The 16733-nt window shown below is 39.8% G+C and overlaps 1 protein-coding gene across 1 annotated transcript in view; it reads left to right on the top strand.

The window, feature by feature from the left end:
* The window catches only part of LOC109927725 (cilia and flagella-associated protein 47-like), a 413667-nt gene that overhangs the window by 326930 nt on the left and 70004 nt on the right, over positions 1-16733 (top strand). Inside the window, exons 54-55 of the mRNA XM_048603110.1 lie at positions 12511-12622; positions 14654-14758. Of these exons, the coding sequence (XP_048459067.1) occupies positions 12511-12622; positions 14654-14758 (217 nt within the window). The remainder of the gene's footprint in view (positions 1-12510; positions 12623-14653; positions 14759-16733) is intronic.

The raw sequence follows: 16733 nt of genomic DNA, 5'->3' as shown, positions 1-16733 counted from the left end.
ACAGAGATAGTAGGAACTGCAAATGCTGGAAAATCTGAGATAACAAGGTGTAGGGCTGGATGAACACAGCAGGCCAAGCAGCATCACAGGAGCAGGAAGGCTGACGTTTCGGGCCTAGACCCTTCATCAGAAATGGGCCTTCCTGCTCCTATGATGCTGCTTGGCCTGCTGTGTTCATCCAGCTCTACACCTTGTTATCCAGGACAAGGACAATTTGTTTTGTAATAGGACTCTCAATCCTATCTTTGTAACAATGAAATTGCATTCAGAATAAATGTATGTGGCTAACTTATTCCTCTATCCATATGTTGTATTAACAGATTGTTACTACAACAATGCTTTATTTGATGTCAGTGTTTTTATAACACTGTTGTTTGAAAATCAGGACATGATTACATTATTTGGTTTTCTAATAGTCCTTCATTCAGTCTGGAAATCATTTTTAAAGATATATAAATTTATGTGATCTGTTTGCCCAGCTCTTGGATCATGTGGAATAGTTGCAGAAAATCACACATGCTTGTAGAAAATTGCAGTCTACTGACTGAGTGATTAGTAGACAAATCAGACTGGAACTAATAACTGCAGTCTGACAAGTCCAATGGCCCATATATCTGGCAGCTTTAAAAGTTGAAAATTAATTTTTATTACAATTAAGATTTTCAGAGAGAGGATAGTTAAAATTGACACTGCACTGTGTTGAAGAAGGCTGAGCCAAAATTGAAAGTAAAGAAACAAAAACAGAAACAGCTGGAAAAGCTCAGCAGGTCTGGCAACATCTGTGGAGAGAAATCAGAGTTAACATTTAGGGTCAAGTGACCCTTCCTCAGAACTGAAAAGTAAACATATTGAAATAACACAGTATACATATTTGTACCTGAACGCATGGTGGCACAGTGGTTAGCACTGCTGCCTCACAGCGCCAGGGACCCGGGTTCAATTCCACCCTCAGGCGACTGTCTGTGTGGAATTTGCACATTTTCCTTGTGTCTGCGTGGGTTTCCTCCCACAGTCCAAATACGTGCAAGCTAGGTGAATTGGCCATGCTAATTTGCCTGTACAGTTCAGGGATGTGTAGATTAGGGGGATGGGTCTGGGTGGGATGCTCTGAGGGTCAGTGTGGACTTGTTGGGCTGAAGGGTCTGTTTCCACCCTGTAGGGATTCTATGAAATGGGCTGATGTTTCAGATTGATATTCATCTGGACACAACTAAAGTTATCACAAGCTGCAATAATTCAACAACTGACTTTATCTGGTTCATTTCAGTTGAAGGTAAACTTCACATCTCTACTTTGGTCCATGTGCCCAAAATAAACAGAACACTTAAGAAGCTTTGACTTTGAAATTGCTATTAATTCAAATAGACAAATTATCATTTGGCTGACATAAGCAACTGTTTTAAGTGATGGAGACTGTAGTTTATCAGCAATTAAAGTATATTTTGTCATTTAAAAATGTTAATTAAAATGACATGAAGTTTTAATTAATACATTGCAGCTTGATGAAGGCAGGCAGGTCAATATGTAATGGAGTTGATGACTTCAGATAATTCCCTTTATTTGGTATGTGAATTTAAAATTTTACTGCAAAAAATAAATATCCAATATTGTAATTAGTAAACTGACTGATGTTTCAAGTCATGACAAAATGGCATGGTGGCTCAGTGGTTAGCACTGCAGCCTCACAGCGCCAGGGACCTGGGTTCAATTCCACCCTCGGATGACTGTCTGTGTGGAGTTTGTACATTCTCCCTGTGTCTGTGTGGGTTTCCTCTGGGTGCTCAGGTTTCCTCCCACAGTCCAAAGATGTGCAGGCTAGGTGGGTTGGCATGTTAAATGGCCTGCAGTGTTTAGGGATGTGTAAATTAGGGGGATGGGTCTGGATGGGATGCTCTGAGGGTTAGTGTGGACTTGTTGGGCTGAAGGGCATGTTTCCACACTGTAGGGATTCTACGATTGGATTCTATGAAAGTGCTGGAGAAACTTGGCAAGTCTGGCAGACCCTGCACAAAGTTAACTTTTTAAGCCCGATACAACAATCTATTAGAGCCCTGATTCTCGTTATCACGTAACAATAAGTCTACATACGTGCATTTTCATCTCATTAATTACACAACTCACCAGAATTAACTTCCCCTTCCCAATTAACTTATACCCAATCAAGGTATTTAATGCTCAGAAACAAAAGACACATGCCTATGATGTTTAAGCAGATTATGCGTAGGCCTAATGTAGCTAGAGTACCCATTGAGCTGACCGCCTCTGTGCTGGAGGAGAGCACAGGTGAACTTCTTGCTGGTGCTTCCTGTGAGGGTCCACAGGCTTTCTCCTCAGAGATGGTGCTGGCATAGAAGTGGTGACACTTCTGCCGGTCAAGGCTAGCATCTGCAGAAGAGAAGAGAAAGAAGTAGTTGGTGATAATGTAGAATAATTTATGCAGAGCAATGTATTTGTCTTCATGCTCATCTAAGAACAGAGTGCAGCGTCATTTAGGCTTGGCTCCTCTTCACCACAGGAATGGTCCCAGTCTTTCCAAACTGTTCCTTGTGTTGAGAAAGAGTGGTTGAACCCCTCGCTGATAATTAAAACTGAACCCCCTCGAGAAACTTGTCTCACCTCATAATCTGTTAAAGGAAATGTGAAAAGTGGTGTACCTGCTTCTCACCTCCCAATCTGTTATGAAGGAAAGGTGAAATAAAATGAACTCCTGACAGTCACTCTACAATCAACAAACAACAATTTATTTATCTAACTCTAACAGTGGTCAAATTAACAGAACTGCTAACAAATTGAACAATTCCACCCCTAGCTACTAACTGTTCCCACAAAAACAAAATTCTAATGGTATGCTGTTTCAATAGATAGAAGTACCACTTATTAATTTAAAAAAAAAAATTAACATTTATCCTGGCTGTAATTTCGAGAAACTAAGTATTCTGGAATGTTCTTTGCCTTATCCACTATCCTCCAGTCAGGAATGCCTTCGTCCGACAAATTCTTGTGTCAGAAATATTAGCTAAGAGTGCCATAGTACCTGTATTTAGGTGGTGTTTACTCTGAGATCTTAGAGATTTTCGTACAAGCCAGTGATTTCCTCTCTTTCTTCGGAGCTGATTGCTATTCAGAGCTGTTCTCTTCACAGAAGGCAGTTTGCCCTCTCACTGATTTTCAAAAAACCTCTTCTCATATACCCTTGATGACCTGTCAATTTCTTATAATAGGATTGGTCCTAGATTGTCAACATCAGATTTAAATTTAATTGGTTTTCAGTCTCCAAGTGCCTGGTTTAAATTAATTGGCTGATATTCAAGCTGGTTGCTGTAACTTCAAAACAAGCCTACGTTGCCAACCATACAGCCAATTGATATACATGTTTCAATTTCAGAACTGTCTATGCATCCGCAGCTGCTTGCAGACATTCTTTCTTAACTCCACATTAGAAAAGCACGTCACCTAGTAAAGGGACCGTGCACTCTTCCACCCCACCCACCCCGATCATTTTTACAAACAAATTCTAGCATCCTGCATTCCAATTCACAAGTACTCTAACCAATTTTGTAGCACTTGCCTCTTTCCTCAAAGAGTGTGAAGACCTTTGGATCCAGCACCCCATCACCTTTCCAGTTTTAGTCTTCCAACCGGTCCTGCAATGAGATAAAGAGAGGGGTTGAGTGTGATGGGAATGGGTTCAGGAGCAGTTTGTGAGCATGTACAAAGGTGTGAGATGATGAGCTGTCCACAGTAAGTGAGTAGGAATCACAGGAGGCAGGATGGGTTAATAATTTGGGAGGATGAAGTGGGTTTGAGCCCTTAAGTGTGCATCATGCATGTGATGCTGAGACTTGCAGGCTATGACCGGTGTAACATGTCTATGCACTGGCAGAGTAAGACTGAGGATGACCGTTTTAGTGTGAGGTAAGCAAGGGAAGATGCTGCCCCTTACCCTTGTGGATCACCAGAGATCATTCATTTTCTTGGAGAAGAACTTGAAATCCCTTTTGTGCAGAACAGTGGTACTGACCAATGTTGTGATCTGCTGTCATCACCTAAGACACTTGTCTTCACAGTTTAAATCCAGATTGGAAATTCCTGACCATTGTTTTGGAGCCGTTCCCATAACAATGATTTTTGAACAATTGTTTAACTCTCTTATGTATTTGGTAAACTAATAATGCAAGAAAAAGTGATAATTTTTCCGTGCTGCTTTACATCCTTATCATTCTACTTATCTCATTAACAAAATCTGGGTGAGAATGGAGAATTAGCACATGGTGGAAAGTTATGATCAAAACAAGAGGAGTGCACGATCTTTCTCTCGTTCCAGTGGGTCACAACATTAATACAATTGTTTCTCAATGATCCCAAAATGCCCAATTGCATATTTTCTTGATAATAGATTTAAAATGAAAATGTCCATCAATCAGATTTATTTAATAATCACATTGTTGTCTTTCTATGAACAAATTTTGTTCAGTCACGATGCAAAATTGGTTAACGCACTTCGCATGTAATATAAAAATAAGAATATTTACTATTTTAAATAATCTAAACCACACACACGAAAAATGAAAAACAAAATACATGGATTTCTCTCTGCAACAATTCACTTTAGGAGGAAAAAAAAACATTTTTGCTCAATAAGTCTTTGCTCTTGAAAGCCAAAAAAAAGTGTTCAGTCTAGTCTAATGATCTGGTGCACAAAGATGTGATGTCACCAAGCAGATGTCTTTGGGATCTTGCTACTGCTGTTTGCTTAGAAAACATAGTATCAATGGTTTAAAAAAATAATGATTCAGAGAGTCATTGATAGGGCAACACTGCCTAACTAAAAACTGAAAGATCTGCGGATGCTGTAAATCAGGAACAAAAACAAAGTTGCTGGAAAAGCTCAGCAGGTTTGGCAGCATCCGTGAACGAAAAAACAGAGCTAACGTTTCGGGTCCGGTGACCCTTCCTCAGAACTCATGGATGGTTTAATACTCCCTAACTGCCTTGGAGAAGGATGTGTTGAGCTGCCTTCTTGAACCACTGCACACTGTGGATTATAACTAATGATCCAGAGTGGTGTTCTGGAGGGAATTCCAGGATTTTGACCCAACAGTAATGAAAGAATGATGACATACTTCCAAGTCATAGAAACATAGGAGCTGTAGTCGGTCATTTGGCCATTTTGAGCCTGTTCCGCCATTCAAAATAGTCATGGCTGATCATCCAACTCAGTAGCATGTCTCTGCTTTTCCCCCACATCTTGGATCCCTTTGACCTCAAGTGTTATACCTCGTTTAAAATCATAGTGTTTGGCCTTCACTGCTTTCTGTGATAATCCCACAAGCTCACTCACTGCTCTCTGGATGAAGAAATTTCTCTTCATCTCAGTTCTAAATGGTTTACACCATATCCTTATACTGACATCTTTGGTTCAGTCAGGATGGTGTGTGACTTGGAATTGCGCCTCAGTGGTTAAGGGTCTGAACATTGACATTGATTGATTGAGTCCAGTCAAGAGGGCTGCTTAGTTCTGGATGGTGTAAAGTGTCTTGAGTATTGTCTGAACTGCACCTATGGAAAGTATGGAGTAATCCATCACACACCTGACTTATGGCTTGTAGGTTGTGGATAGGCATTGCAGGGACATGAGGTGAGTTACTTGCTTCTGAATTCCTAGCCTCTGATCTGCTTTCATAGCTGATGTACATATAAGCCAAGTTCAGCTCAGTTTTTGATCAATAGTAATGGCCAGGATGTTAGTAATGGAGGAATTCAGTAATGGTAATGCTACTGGGTGTTAGGGGTGATGGTTAGGTTCTTTATTGTTGGAGACGGTCATTGCATAGCACTTGTGTTCTGTGAATGTTACTTGCTATTAATCAGCCTGTCTTGATGCTGTCCATGTCTTGCTGCATATTAATTGGTGCTTCATTATCTGAAGAGTCACAAATGATGCTGAACATTGTTCAGTCATCACTTCTGATGGAGGGAAGATCATTGAAGCAGGTGAAGATGGTTAGACCCAGGACACTACTTCAGGAACTCCTGCAGTGATTCCTGCAGCTGAGATGACTGACTTCCAACAACGACAACCATCTTCCTTTGTGCATGGCATGAATCCAAACGGTACAGAGAACAACCACACCTAACACCCCCACCCCCTCCCACCCCTCACTGATTCCCATTGATTCTGGTTTTGCTGGACCTCTTCGATGCCATGCTTGGTTGAATGCTGCTTTGACATTAAGCTCTGGAGTTCAGCTCTTTTTTCTGGACACTTTTCAAGAGTACGTTCAAGGTTTAAGCTGGCCAGAGCACCAAGTACCACTCTGGACCCATGACAAGAGGTTTCCCAGAAACAAGAGTATGAGACTCAAAAGCTGTTTTCCTTCCCTAGACTAGTCACAACTCCAAACAATATTCAAAGAAGTCAGTACAACCTGGCAGTCATAACCCTCAACAAGCAGTTATTGCAAGACCAAAAACAAAGTTGCTGGAAAAGCTCAGCAGGTCTGGCAGCATCTGTGAAGGAAAAAACAGAGTTAACATTTTGGATCCGGTGACCCTTCCTCAGAACTGATGTTATTGCAAGACGTGACTTTCAAGCTATGCCTTGTTTAAACAAAAATTCACTGTCCTTTCATTGGCCACTTTAAAGAAACATCTAGGCATCCAGATTCCTTCAAACTGACAAACCCTCAAACTATTAAACATGAAGTCGACATAACAGCAAGAGCAACAATTCTCGCTCCTCTGCTGCTCTCTATTTTCAATTCCTCAACTAAACTGATAAGAATGCTTTTACTTCTGAAGTCAAAGTCTTCTGTCATCTATAGCATTGACTATGCAATTACATTTTTTAGGAAATAAACAAAGCATAGAAAAATTAATATTTAGCATATAGTGTATAACATTTATATGGTAAATTATACAGGAAAAATAGACAAGTGCTAAGTCACTAAGAAATTTCACATGAAGCAATGACTGATATTTAAACCCTTTAACAAAATATAATTGAAGTACTGGATTACGTTTGTAAATTATAAATGTCATTTTTTGATATACGTAAATTGTGTGAGTGTAGCTGTAGGTTGCAGTTCAGGCATGTACAATGTGGTCTTGTTATAAATTGAAAAGAAGGGTCAAAGACACAAATGATTCAACCGAATAAAAAAGGAATGGTTCGCTGAGTTCTCAATGATTTGTACACCAGTCGATTGAGAATTATGACAAAACAGAGGGTATAATTAATTATTTAGAAGATCAAAGGAACTAAAATGGGATATTGATAATGTGCAAGAATGGGCTACAAATGGCACATGAAATTTATTGAAAGAAGGTATGAAGTCATATATTTCCAAAATATATAATTGAAATAGTTATATTCTTAATGAGGTGGACTTGGTGCTGTGGAAGAACAAAGGAATTTTGGACACAGTTCATATGATGTTAATAGGAAAACATCAAGTTGCTAGTATCGTTCAAAATGTTCAGTGTTTTTTTTAATCACAAAAGGCATAAAATATAAAACATACTGGTAATAATAAGCCGATGTAAAATCTCAGTGAGACATCAGAGACTACTGTGTGCAAAATTCTCAAGGATGCTGTCTAGTTAAAGGAAATACTAATGTAAAGAGGATATGAAAAAATGTCTGTTTAAAACCAATGCAGATTATGGTATGGAATGATAGATGTGTGCAAAATGATAAATGGATTTAGACAAGATAGGGTGAAGCACGTTCTTCCGTCTAGCTAAATGATCTACAAAGAGGATTCAATGATGGTACAAGATCTACTGAATGAAAGAGGAAGAAAAATTTGCATTTGGTCTACAGAGTTCAACTCCTACTGTATCCATTGGTCCCGATGTAGCCACTTCTACATCGGTGAGACCAAGCGCAGATTCAGAGATCATTTTGTGGAGCATCTGCGCTCTGTATGTGATAATTGACAACACCTTCTGGTCGCCAACCATTTTAACTTCCCCCTCCCACTTTGTTGATGACATATCTATCCTGGGCCTCCTCCAGTGCCACAATGACGCCACACACAAACTGGAGGAGCAATACCTCAGAGTCCGCCTCAGGAGCCTACAGCCCAATGGCCTTAACATGGAATTCACCAGTTTTAAAATCTCCCCACTCCCGGCCTTGTCCCATGTCCAAACCTCCTTCTCATTCCCACCTCCTTGACCTGACACAACCTGTGCATTTTCTTACCCATCTAACTACCCTACCCATCCCACTGACCAATCCCCACTACCCCCTATCTGCATCCACCTATCACCATCCCCCCTACCTTTCCCCTGCCCCACCTATCCTCCCTCCTGCCTCCTTGACCTGACACAACCTGTCCATCTTCTCTCCCACCTATCCACCCCACCCATCCCACTGACCAATCCCCACCACTCCCTACCTGCATCCACCTATCACCATTCCACCTACATTTTCCCAGCCCAGCCTCTCCTCCCTCTATTTATTTCAGAGCTCCCTTTCCCCTCCCTATTTCTGAAGAAGGGTCCCAACCTGAAATGTCAACTTTCCTGATCCTTTGATGCTGCCTGGCCTGCTGTGTTCCTCCAGTTCCACACTGTGCTGTCTCTGACTCCAGCATCTGCAGTTCTTGCTATCTCTCAATTCCTGTGTTACTGTTTGAGAGAAACTGTGTGAACATTCAACATTAAATTGGATAATGCTTGAGACTGAGACCAATGTTTGCAAGGAAGGTTAATACTGAAATAGCTTGGCTGTATTGAATAATTTATTTCCATGAACAAGATTTAGTGCCCCATGCATTAAATATGGGGTTGAATGTCTTCATGGGTCACTAACTCCCAAACCTAGCAAAAAGAAAGGTCACTGGTGAAATCTCCAGTTAGTCACTTAAAATCTGACTGTTGAGTTTCTCAGTGATTCACGAGCCTAACTAATGAAAGCCCAACACCCTAGAAGCTGCTGACCAATCAGAGGCCAACAGCTTTAGGTTCCTAAAGATTGTTGCCAGAGGCCCAGGCTTTAGGGGATCAAACAGCAAGATGGTAGGTCATCTTCTTCCATGTCCCGCGAGATGGAGATTTTTTTGGGATCCGGGGTGGTGAATGTGGTGGGATGAGGCAGAGAAAGGATGTCACCTGACCTTCAGCATCGGCCTCCTTGCATCCATCTTTTTGCCAAATTGGCTCCAATGGAGATGCATTTCATTGCCTGCCAGGAAACTAGCAATACGGTCTTGTCCAGTAGAGGTTCTTAACTTGAGACCATTTGTTAGTCACTTAAAGGGTCTCAATTGGTGGTGAATCGAGAAGGTCCCCAGTGGATCTACTTGCTCAGCACTTAATTGTGCAGGTAATGAGAATGGGTTGAGTATCTGTCCGGAGTCAACCTACCCAATTATTTACCGTTCTTACCACCTTCGTTTCAGGCAGGGAATAATCATACCTCGAGTATTCTATGTATAGATATGAATTATTGTTGTACACTACTTTCTGATGAGGAAAATACAGCTGAATTGTTCATTATAGTCAGATTTTATGATTGTCATGTTGGCAAAACTGCCAGCGTTCCTGTCATTACCCTTCAAAACTGAACATGAATGCACAGTTACGTGCAGAAATCAAGAAGTTTCTTTCATTGTGCTGTTGAAGTTCCTCCCAAATGTAATCAATTAGAAATCATTCAACTGATGGGAATTTTTAATCTTATTCTGTTAGTTGTGCTGCAAAATGCCACACCTTGTTTAATGAGGTACAACTATTTTTATTTAAGTAGAGTACCCTGTATTAAATCAGAATTATTGCAGAACTGCCTCACTGATTGTGAAAAAGTAGTTTTGTATTTGTGGAATGTCAGATTTGTCCATTACAGTTAGAAATTCAAGGTTTAATGTTTGTTCATAATGTAATAGCCATATCTTATTCCCATGTTCCCTTTTCCCTCATCTACAAAGTCCAAAAATTAAATCTAAAAAGATTACTTTCCTTTTCTTTATTTCCTGAGTTATTGTCTGAACAAGTATGTAAATATGACTGGCTGTTTATACTGCTTGATGACAGTGCTGGATGCCTGGACATTCCCTCAACTTGGTTTCCAGATTCATAATGATATTGCGTAAGGGAACCGTATGCCAGAGAGGTCACTAGGTCTTGAGCAGTGAACTTGATCACTTTCTCACTGACCAGAAGCCACTGAGATTTAGGTCTGAGATCTTACCTCTGTGATTTTACTCCATTTAATCTGAAGATAAAGACCAACAAAGTTCAGTTAAAATTAGGAAAGGATTATTTGTGGAATTGAACTGGTGTTAATGAAATTTGACTGCATTAGCTTTCCACAACTTGCTACCCTGAAGTAAGGCTGCCTCGCAAAGTTCATCTATGAATATTCTTATGTGGAATTTCCTTGAGATTAAGACACTGTAACTTTGAAAGATTGGGAGAAAGACTGGATAAATATAGGTGAGATTTTCGCCACAGTTACAACAGCTCACTCAGACAACTCGAGGTACAACAGATATTTGTACATGAACTAACTGGCCTGTTTGATAGTCAGAAGATTATATTGTCCTGGATCTTCCACACAGATTTGTGACTGTGTGTTCAAACCATTAAAATGTCCCAGTGCTGCTCTGCATTTCCTGCTGGGTCTTCTGATAGCTGATTCTCCAGAACTGCTCATCACAATGTCCAAACAAAAGCTTCATTACGATGCTATAGATCAATGGGAGGACTGGACATACCCCTTATAGCACTGGGTAATTTTAAAGGTCCAGTTTGAATGTTAGCGAGTGGGTGAATGAAAAATTTGGTAAAGCGGACAAATGGGTAAGTGGGGTGCCAGGTTGTTCAGGTGGATGAGTGGTCAGGGATGGTCAGGTCAGGTTGTGAGGCGTGGTCAGTTCACAAGCTCATCAGATTGGGTCGGGGATGGTCAGGTAGTTGGGTCAAGTTGAGTGGGTAGTTGGTTTGGGAGGGGAAGTCAGCTGGCGATGTGGTAGAGAGGTCATCAGAGGTTAGCATGGTTGGGAGGGTCGGCTTGTTGGGGGGAGGGGAGCAGTAAAGTTAGGTTACACAGGGATATTGGGTTACCTGGGATGTCAATAGGGTGCAGTTACTCAGGTGATAGCTGAGGTTTTAATCTGTCCAGCATTTTCAGGTGAGTACTGCAGAACAGTCTGAAATCCCTGACTGTAGCTTAGGGTCAGAACTTTACACAATGTCCTGGAGTGTAAATTAATTGCTTGTCAAAAGTTCAAACTTTCCATGCGTTTGCTATGGAGATCAGTGGGTTTTGGGCCAATCTTGTCTCCGGTGTTCCAGAGACCGGGACAACCTTTGATCAGAAGTGAAAGTGAATTTCTAAAGTTATTTATACAATCTCATCAGCAAATCTGAAATGTGGCCAATCAGTTTGGCTTTTGAGTACAATGAGTTAAATTTCCCCAATGAAGTTATTATCAGCAGAATGCTCCAATGGGTTTACTGAGCTGTACGGATCACAAAGGCCCCAAACCAATCCTCAGTTCATGTGTAAGGTGAGAGAGGGAAAATAAACCAAATCTTCTGCTTCTAATGGATTCTGCTGTGATGTCTCTGCAATTAAATAAGCAATTTGCTGTAAGGGGTTATAATTGATTATTGAGCATTTCGATTGAAATAGTAAAGTGAATCAAGTAGGAATGAAATTGCAACTCAATAGTATCTTAGGAGACAGCAATAAGTAGGTAATAGCTTGGTGAGGGACAAAAAGTCTTGCATCCTAATTAGTCTTTTGTCTGATCCCCTTCCTCCACAGTGGAAACTGTTTGGTGGGAACTTCACTTGAGTATTACTGAGACTTGCTGTTGAAGTTTACCATCAGGACAGATGCAAAAATCCCAAATTTTGATGGGAGCAATAACTTGTACTGTGTGAGAAAGTGTGTTGTTGGTTGGAAAGTTGATTTGATTGGCCAAGATATCACCATGAAGAATGTATGGAGAATGGATGTACAATCTCCATGGCGATACCTTGACAAATGATGAGTGCAAGATGAAAATATTGATGCTTTTTTTGTTCAGCAATTTTATTTTGGTAGATGATTTTGCATCTGTTTTCAATTTAAGATAAGGTTAATTTAAAAAGCATAATGGGAAAAGCATGTTGGGAATTTGCCACTTATCCCTGTATAATTCCAAAGGACAGCTGAACATTTGTGTTATGTCAAAATATCTCGCAACAACACAAGTGCACCCGCACAAAATAGATACTGAAAGAGAACTGACGAAATGCTACTCTTTTTCAAAACAAAATTAATGCTTTAATTTGAAATTACGTTTTTGCATCTCAGTCCATTATTTAATGACATTTTGGGTATTATTTCAATGTTTTGAGTTAATACTTTGTGCATCATGTGGAGATGCTGCTAAAACTTGAATACAGGATGAATTATTTATTGATGTGTTTAAAATATCAGCTACTTCTTGATGGACACAAAATGATTATTCCTATGAATTAACTGTGCCTGTGTCCTAATATTTTGTGCAGACGGATTTGGCAGGTGATCCCTCTGGCTAATTCTACGATTGAGACTCTGAAATTGGAAGTAATTAACAGTAACCCAGGAGCTTTCTCAGTAGAGATTGATCCTAGAAAAAGAGTGAGTATCAATAAGAAGTGCTCTCATAATAAGAGCACCTGTTCTTTGTTTAGGATTATGCATTTTACAGAAAAGTAACTTAATGCCATTACGCTAAAGATGGATTTTTGACATCCAGTAGTCAATAAATAGAAATGTCCTCCAACTAGATATTGGATAAATCAAAGCTTCCACACTATCATTTTTGTCTTATGCCCTTGTGTCTATCTCTCTCTCTTTCTGGCCACTGTCTGAGGCTGAAGCAGTCTGTTTACAATCTCGGTGTCATACTTGATCAGCTTCCACTTGTCCCACCAGCACCAAGATCTCTTACTTGCACCTCTGCGTTTGCTTCAGTTCATCTTCTGGTTAATTTCTCATTTCTGCTTTTGTTATCGCTGGACTTGGCTTTATAAAAGCTCTGCTGGCCAATCTCTGAGCTGCAACTTCTGTCAGTTGAGCTGATTGAAAATTCTGCTGCCTCTAGCAATTGCCAACAATCCCATTCACCTCAGTGCTTGTTGACTTACTTTGTATCCTGCCCAGAGATGCTTCAGCTTCAAAATCCTTGTCCTTGGAAAGTGTTATTGTTACGTGCAAGATTTGGAGGTTTAAAAAGATTCCAATAGTGATGAAATACAGATTGTGCATCAGAGGGAAAAGAGGCCAGGGAATGTGATTGTCAAAGCATGAAGAGAATTGAGAAGAAGATATTTGAATTGTGATGGTGCAGGTGGTGCAAATATTTCCAAGGAGTAAGTTCTGGGATTCTTACCTGGAATGTCACAAAGTGACAAGTTTGGAGCTGGGCTCTGCCAATTATCTCTTTAGCTACATGTTCCCATTGTCTTTGGAGGTGTTGGATGGGAGGCTTTCTATCCTTTGAATGGGATAAATATCTCCTTCCTTCTGTTGACTGCTTGCTGAAGGGTTTGAAAAGCTGCATCAGTTAAATCTCCAGCTTCTCATCTATTTTTTGTTGAGATAACTTCTGCTGCAATCAGAATGTGATTCCACTCTTAAAGGGTGAGAACAAATCTTTTCTGAGGTTGACCAGAAACTGGAGGAGTTCCTTGCGTCTTTTTTTCTTTTGTTTTCACTCCACTATCTAACCCTACATTTCATGTATCATGAAGTGTGAAGCTATTAGCTACCTGAAATCATGTATTGGTTGCCCTTGATATTAAAAGCTAAGCTTGTCCCTGTCTTTCACTCAAATGTTCAGAAAGAGGCCATGATCCCTACAATACTGCAAAGAATGCTGGACAAGCAGGAAACAGGTTATCTTTAAAGGTCTAAGTAGCGCCCATGTTTTCACATTTTCCAAACAGATGTGGAGGCTATAAACAGCACACAAGCATTGGCATGAATTTCAAGTTGTCTGTGTGATCATATGTCTTATCCTGCCCACCTACATGACTATTTGCAATCAAATCATGAAGCTGCAGAATTTTTCCTTCAGTGGTTGGAATGGCTGAATGTGCATGCAATAAATGCATAAATGTACCAGAAGACACAGAGCACTATGACATCATTGTAGAATATGTTTCTTTCTCAAATGCCATCTGTTGTGAATTATCACATTGTATCTGTAAAGCTTAAAAATATTCCAGGAAGATGATACCACCATATGTGGTCCAATTTAACTTACTCATGAACGAGCTGAACTTGATTTGATGAATACTTTAAGAAGATTTAGCACAGATATTAAAAAAATGATGCAAAATATTTTCCACAAAGCCTCTGAAAGAAATTCATGGCTCAACCATGTCAAGTCTTGGTTTATCTCCCTGTGGCCTTGCATACCGTTCACCTGTGGAAGATTCAGGTTTCCAAAATAATAAACCAAATGCATTTCTAAATTGAGATTCTGTGCAAAAATTCTCATGCTTTTGGTGCTAACAGATCTTCTCTGCTGACTGACCACAAAGAACTTAAATATCAGCCTCCACTAATTACATAATAATGTCCATACGTAGGCGTAGCACATTGAAGGAACTAGACCATAAAGCTCAGTATTGATTTTATGTTTTGATTCCTTCCTGTTTACAGTTAGTTGTGAATTCTCAGTCTACGCTTGAAGTACCTTTTCAATTCGCTCCGTCAACCCTGGGAAAAATCAATCATTGTGCAACTATTATCTTTAAGTGTCCTCAGGTATGTACATTCATTTCTCATCATCATCTATAATTAGTGATTGGATGAAGGGTTAGGGAAAACTGAAAGGAAGAGAGATCTATGTGTTATACAGGATGAGCCTCAAAAGGTTCATGTTTAATGCTGTGAGGATGCAGCAAAAACACACGTAGCATTCGGATAAAAAGAAAAACAAAAATACTGCAGAAAAGCTGTTGGAAATCAGAATAATAGGGAATGTTGCAAATAAGTGTCATCGATTTGCAGCGTTAACCGTGCCTTTCTCAACAAATGTTTCCTGACTCACCAAGCGTGAAATTCTCAGTTTTATGCTATATTTGTCTATAATACTTATATGACCCAGTAAATCCAAAAAAGCACTGTGATGTCCTTACTCAAGACCTCAGTTAAGCCTCATCTAGAATATTATATCCAATTTTGTTCCTTCATATGGTAGGTGTTTTAGAGCCTCTGGAAAGTTTCAGAATAGGCCCTCTAACTTGATATGCAGTTTAAAATTGCTGGCTTCCATATGAATCTAGTAAGTCCTGCAAAACACTGTATCCTGCTATGTATGAAATTAAGTCCTTTTTCCTTCATCCCTCTCATAAATTTCTGTTTATCTTATCACAGCAAACCACCCATGTTCTCTGAACATAATGCAACTCACACAGGTTGCAAACATGGACAGAAGTAAAGTCAGATTGCCAGACCATGAAGTCATATTATTCTGAAGAACTGTGTTCACTAAAATGCAGCAAAATTTCATTTCCCTAATCCAGAATTAAGGAACTTTGTGTCTGCTATCAGCGTCAGCACTTCATTTGCTCAAGTTCCTTGTGGTGCTTCTGGAACACTGCGGGTTGCCAGGACACTTTTTTTTAAATGTTCCCCTTGACGGCTGTGTTTTGGTTTCTAGGCATTACATTTTCAGAAAAAAAAAAATCTAATGGCAACTGTTATAACTACTGTTATTGCTGTAAAACCTATTTGGTTCACTCATAACTTTTCAGGAAGGAAATTCTGCTGTCCCAACCTGGTCTGGCTTACATGTGACTCCAGATCAACAGAAATGTGGTTGACTCTTAACTGCCCTCTGAAATGGCCTAGAGAGTCACTCAGTTCAAGGGAACTAAGAATTTGCAACAAATACTGGCCTTGCCTAAACTACTTAAATCTCATGTGAGAATAAAATTATCCTTACCACTCCTTTATTAGGGATCACGTATAACATTATCTTCTGTATTTGTGTTGGCACGTACAGCATTTGGATTCAGCCAAAACAGAATTAGAAGAATTAATCAATATTCTCAATTTATCCACCTAAGCCTAAAGCCACAAGATACAAGTAAAATGTTAATTTCCTGAAGATCACCAAATTTAAATTGACATAAGAGGCATAAGTTACCAAAATGTTCTTTCAAAATAACTGAAATTCTTCTGTATAAAAAAATTGAACCACCTTGAAAATACCTTCTATAGAACTGGTAAGGTCACAACCAATATATCTCCATTACATAGTCACAAGGTTGGAATATGTTAAACAGGCAATTACGACCCTTTTTACTGTATCTCAGATCTCAATCTCGTATTTAAATTTAACAACGTTGTTCATTACAATAATATTTACTACAACCTTCCTCATACAGTCGTTCTCTAGCCTTAGGCGAGAGATAACACATTCAATTGCCAATCATTCATTGCCTCAGTGATTTCATATTTTCCTAGTTAGCTGAGTGTTCCTTTGCCACTTCTTTCCCTTCCTCAAAGCCTGCATCCCACACCAAGAAGCCTCCTTCTGTATCTGATCTCCTTTTGAGTCCTCCTCTACCTGAGACCTTCTGCAGAAATCCTCTTTCTCTTCAACTTCCCTTTTATCTTCCCTTTCTCCCAGCCCCTATGTAGCCTCGTCCCTACACCCCCCATCATTTCTTTCCCAGCCCCTTGGTTACCTCCTCATTTCCTCCCAGTCCCCTTTGCCACCTTCCTACCTCAT

This window comes from Rhincodon typus, chromosome 11, assembly GCF_021869965.1.
Source record: "Rhincodon typus isolate 14 chromosome 11, sRhiTyp1.1, whole genome shotgun sequence".
Lineage (NCBI taxonomy): Eukaryota > Metazoa > Chordata > Chondrichthyes > Orectolobiformes > Rhincodontidae > Rhincodon > Rhincodon typus.
The sequence above is the reverse complement of the archived record's forward strand: the minus strand, read 5'-3'. Positions and strand labels throughout refer to the sequence as shown.